The sequence below is a fragment of the Hipposideros armiger genome, unplaced genomic scaffold, assembly GCF_001890085.2.
Source record: "Hipposideros armiger isolate ML-2016 unplaced genomic scaffold, ASM189008v1 scaffold_544, whole genome shotgun sequence".
Lineage (NCBI taxonomy): Eukaryota > Metazoa > Chordata > Mammalia > Chiroptera > Hipposideridae > Hipposideros > Hipposideros armiger.
Genome location: NW_017731894.1, coordinates 1,112,406 through 1,117,507, shown reverse-complemented (window position 1 = coordinate 1,117,507; position 5,102 = coordinate 1,112,406). Strand labels below are relative to the sequence as shown.

Sequence of the window (5,102 nt, the reverse complement as noted above, 5' to 3'; positions counted from 1 at the left end):
CAAGGTCACGGAGGGCTAGGAAAGCCCCAGGAGCTGCGCCAGGCTGCGGGGGAACAAAACCACAGGAAACTGGGTGCTCCTGCGATGCTGGGTCGGGTCCTGTCAATGGAGGGTGCTGTTGGGACAAATGCAGAGGTCCACCTGGGGTCTGACGTGTCACGTTAGTTCCTGATTTGACCTTGGGAGAGCGCCCGGGGTTTGCAGGGAATACAGGACAGTGTCTCAGAGTTGTCACTGCGGTCCCAAGTGGTTTAGGTTATAAAAAAAAATAAAGGTTCTCGTACTCCACCTGCAACTTCTCTGCGAAGATGATTTATGTAGGTGTATACAGAAAGATGGGGGGAGCCGTGTACTTTGTGGGTTCCTGCGAGCACCCAGGCCCTGCTTTGCAGGCCCGAGTAGAAGCAGCTGCTACCATCACCGTGTCTCTCACAACCCAACACAGAAGGTCGCCCTTCTGTGCTGCTCCTTCTTCGCACGACACAGAGTTGGTGGGCACGTTTTATAAAAGGGTTTGGCTTTAACAGAAGAGTAAGACCACCACCCACCGTGACACTCCGGGCTCTTACAGACCTGGTCCACGGCTCGCTCTGTCCCCTGGGGCTGTGTGCCCGGGGAGGGGGGACCCTCTCCCCAAATGCACAAGGCTTCCTGCCAAGCCGCTGGAGATGAACTGGGACTACGCAGGGGTGGGGCGGTGTCCTCAAGTGGGAGGCATCTGTACCCCCCAGGAAGGACCCCAGTTCATCCAGTCTGGTCTGACAGGCAGGGGTCCCTCCTGCAGGGACCAGATGGTGCACAGATGGGCGTGGGATGTGGCTCCGCTTGGCTGTGAGCGCAGGGCCTGGCCAGAGCCTGCTGCCCGGCCATGATCCCAGGTTCCAGGGCTGCCTCTGCTGCCTGGGCGTCAGGATGTCAGGACACGCCCTCCTGTGAGAAGTGGGGACGTTTCTGCCCCTCCCTAGGGCCAGGGTCAGTGGGGGAAATTCAGTGATGACTTCCTGGGATCCAGGGTGTGAACACAACACCCTATAAGCTGCGGAGGGGCTGGCCCTGTGTTCTGGGGCTCCTCCTGGTGGGACGACGGGCCTTCTGCACGTGCAGACCCTCAGGCCCAGGCCGGGCAGCACTGCTGCCCCTCCCCCATCGCTGAAAACCTACTCCTCCGTTTTTGCTAAGCAGCCTTTCCGACCCCCTGGGGAACAGTGGTTTCCCCACACCCTCTTGTGCATCACACTTAGGGGGAGGGGACCTGACACAGGCTGCGCTATGGTCAGGTCCCAGAAGCTGCCTTTCCACAGGTCCAGGAGCCGGGCTGCTGCCTGCCGGCCCTGCTCTAAAGTGCCCTGAAGGTACCCCGCACCCACTTTACAGCTTGCTGCTCCCCAGCTACACGTGTGTTCCTAACTGAACCCCACTTGTGCTCCAGGTGTTAGAAGGCTCCTCCAGCCCCAGGGAGGGGACAGTGGCTTCCTGGACTGGCCAGCAGCACTGTCCCTACACTTTGGGTGGACAGCACTCTGGGTTGGCAGCTGCATCCCAGGTGTGTCCCGAGACAGCCTTCTCGCTCTGCACGTCCTGCACGTCACGGCAGGTGCTGTCAACGCCTGTGGTGAATGTGCTAGCGCGTCCTGTCAGAGACCTGATGCCGTCAGGCCGCTGCCTGCAGGCAGGTGGTTCTTTCCCAAGCTGACCTCCGCTCACCCATCTGAGAAATGGGTGTAACAACCCTGGGGGACATGGAGTCATCAAGGAGGTGCTGGTGAACGCCAGGGAGGGCATGATCACCTCACAGCCCTTCCTAGAAGCTCCCACCACCTGAGTGCAGGTGGGTCTGGGGTTCAGGCCTGGAGGATGGCTGCCCCTGGGGTGTGTCAGGGAGCCGAGCCTGCACTGTTATGAAGCAGGGGAGGTCGTGTTTGTCTGCAGGTATCACAAGGGAGGCCAGTGGTGACCCCAGCTTGGGGGGCTTGTCTGAGTGTTGGGGGCTGCCCTGAGCAAGGCCATCAGCAGTCCCATGGGGACCAGGGACAAAAGCCCCCAAGGGTGAGCAGAAGCACCAGGGACCAGGGGCGGCAGTGTGGACGCAATGAGTGGCAGTGCCGGCCAGGCAGCGGTGTCCAGGGCCCCAGGGGCAGGGGAAGGCCTGAGTGAACGCCCCCAGCCCTGCTGCGTGGCCCATCAATGAGGTTCTATGTGATCCAGTCTCTTGCTGGCTGGAAGGACGGCTCCCGTCCCCACCTGGCCTTGATAGCATCTCCCCGACTCCCACCTGGCAGGCCAGGGCGGGCAGAGGCAGTAAAGCTGCGTGGACGGTGCCCCAGTGTCAGTGCTGACTGGCCGAGGAACAGTGCCAGGGGCTGCCTGTCCCCCGTCCTGGAGGCTGGAGCAGGGGCTTCACTCGGGGGTGTCAGGCTGGGTCCTCAAGGCCGTGCCCACGAAGCTCGGGAAGTTTCTGTTTCAGACGCTGGCGGGGCGAGGGCATTCGTCCCTGCCCGTGTGGACCCAGGCTGTGACCCCTGTCCTCTCGCAGGCCAGCGCCGGCTGTCAGAGTGCCAGGGCCTGGGCGGCTGTCCACAGCATGCTTGGCGTCAGCAGCAGCACGGCGGCCAACAGCGGGCCCGAGGCCCCGGGGGGACGGGAGGCCAGGGAGCTGCAGGAGCACACCTGGTAGCCGTCCTCTGAGCGACTCTGGTCGGTCTGTCCTGGCCGGGCGTGGGCCCCTGCCTGTCCATCCGTGCTCTCAGGGCTGGTCTGCAGGTCACGGCAGACCAACCAGTCCCGAGCTGTGGACTGCGGGTACCCGGGCGCCACCGCCAGCTCCCCATCCAGCACCTTCCAGTACTCCTGGCCACGGAAGAAGTAGGCGGCCCCTGGGGGAGAAAGGAAGGCGGGCTGAGCTCCAGCCGCTGCAGCCTGTGGGACTCAGGCTGGACAGCAGGACGAGGGGCAGAGCTGTGCGGCCGGGAGACGGGGACTGTCCTATAGGATGCCTGGGAAGGCTCAGGAAGCAGCCCGTAGGCAGGGGGACGGACGAGACGCCCTCTAGGTTTCTTTCCTACTGGATTCTATCGAGGGCATACTATGTGCCACGCCATTCTAGGTGCTGGGGACGCAGCTTTGGAAATAAAACAGAAGGGACTTCTGCCCCTGTGGGGAGGACGGTCATTTCTATACTGCCAAGCAAGGGAGGGCCCCGTAGGGAGTGTCCCGGAGGACACAGGGCAGGTGCAAAGGCCCTGAGGCGTGACAGGCCGCAGGAGGCGGAGGCTGGTGCTGGAGGAGTGACGGGCAGAGGAGGATGAGGGCGAGTGAATGAGGACCGGGGTGGCCACGTGGCCGGGAGGAGAGCCCTATGTGAGTGCATAGGCGCACTCCTCCCAACTGCCCTCTTTACAGGTGGGGAGACTGAGGCCACAGTGGCTTGCTCTGCCCTCGGTGCCCCGCCGGCTCACCGTCGGACCAGCGCATGGCGGCGTCCAGCGTGCTGGGGACGCCCCTCCACAGGGGGCTCTGGGCGGGGTGGCCGGGGTCCATGCGCCGTGTGTGCTCATCATAGCGCCAGTACAGCTGGTCCTTAAAGAAATAAGTCTTGTCATTGTGGGCCCAGGAGAAGGCGGCGTCGACACCGCCGGGTGGGAGGCCGAAGTCAGAGATGGGCCGCGGGAATCCTTCCTCTACGTTATTGTCCTTAAACAGCCAGTATCTGTCTCCTGGGGAGAGAAAGAGCCGGGCGGGGCTCAGCCACCCCGTGAGTCTGCCCCGCTCCACAGTACCCGCCAGGCCTCACAAGTATTTATTGAGCAACTACTGTGCGCCTGCCCTGCACCTGACACCTGCCCTGTGCCTGACACCTGCCCTGTGCCTGACACCTGCCGTGTGCCTGGCACCTGTTCTGTGCGTGGCACCTGTTCTGTGCCTGGCATGGGGTCCTTCCACTTGATGGCAGCCTGAGCACCCAGGTTCTGAGAAGGCACCCACTTTACAGACCAGGAACAAGATTCCGGATGAGTCAGGGCCTAAGAGATGCCCTTTATCTGTCCTCTCACCCACTCCTGCGAGGACGTGGGCTGGGAGCATCACCGTGACAGAGACAGAGGCTCTCAGCCAGGGTCAAAGCAGACGTACGCGTGCACGTGTCGGGCTGCACACAGAAGCAGTGCGCTCGGAGGTCACCCAGACATGAAAGCCACGGTGAGCTTCCGAACGTGGTTTTAGAGGCTTTGGCTACACCCTCACCTCTGCTTTGGGGAACACTGTGACAATGCTCGGCCAGGGGAAGGTGGAAATGTGACAATTAAAGGTGCCACCATCCTCCCCTCTGGCTTAGCAAATCATCAACCCCTGTCATTTAGGAAGAAAAAAAAGCAGCAGCAAAACCTTCAAAAATCCTTTGCTGGACAAAGGACTGGAGGAATAGACTTTCACCAGAGAAGACAGTCAAATGGCCGATAAGCACAAGAAGGTGCTCAACGTCGCTGACCATCAGAGAAACGTACGTCACAACCATGAGACCCCACCTCGCACCCACTTGATGGCCACCGTCAGAAAACCAGACGGCACCACGTGGGGAATGACGCCTGCTGGTGGGAACACAGATGGCGCGGCGTTTGTGGAAAGCGTATGGCAGTTCCCCAGTAGGTGACACTGGGATGACCACGGGATCCAGTAACCCACTTCTGGGCCGACACCCAAAGGAACTGAAAGCAGGGTCTCAAAGTGTCACTCACAACAGCCCAGGGGCAGAGCCACCGAGTGTCCATCTACAGACACGAGCATATGTGGTCCACCCACATGGAAACGTCACTCAGCCTTAAAAGGACAGACATTCTGGCACCTGCTCCAATATGGACAGATCCTGAGGACATTATGCTCAGTGACACAGCAGGTCACAAAAGGCCAAAACCTGTGTGACTGCCCTTACATGAGGTCCACGGACAAGGTAGATTCATGGAGGCAGAAGGCAGATGGCGGTGGCAGGGGCTGGGGAGGGGGTGGGGGATGAGTGTTTAAAGGGGACAGAGTGTCAGTTTGGGAAGGTGGAAAGCTCTGGAGATGGTGGTGGTGACAGCTCCACAACCCTGTGAATGTACTTAGTGCGG

The 5,102-nt window shown here is 61.0% G+C and overlaps 1 protein-coding gene across 1 annotated transcript in view; it reads right to left on the bottom strand.

Moving 5' to 3' along the window:
• Positions 1-295: 295 nt before the first annotated feature.
• The window catches only part of MMP17 (matrix metallopeptidase 17), a 19,218-nt gene continuing 14,411 nt past the window's right edge, over positions 296-5,102 (bottom strand). The window contains exons 8-11 of the mRNA XM_019668923.1: positions 4,925-4,983; positions 4,521-4,583; positions 3,456-3,785; positions 296-2,873 (exon numbers count right to left, since the gene is read on the bottom strand). Coding sequence (XP_019524468.1) covers positions 2,548-2,873; positions 3,456-3,785; positions 4,521-4,583; positions 4,925-4,983 — 778 coding nt within the window. The 3' untranslated portion in view covers positions 296-2,547. The remainder of the gene's footprint in view (positions 2,874-3,455; positions 3,786-4,520; positions 4,584-4,924; positions 4,984-5,102) is intronic.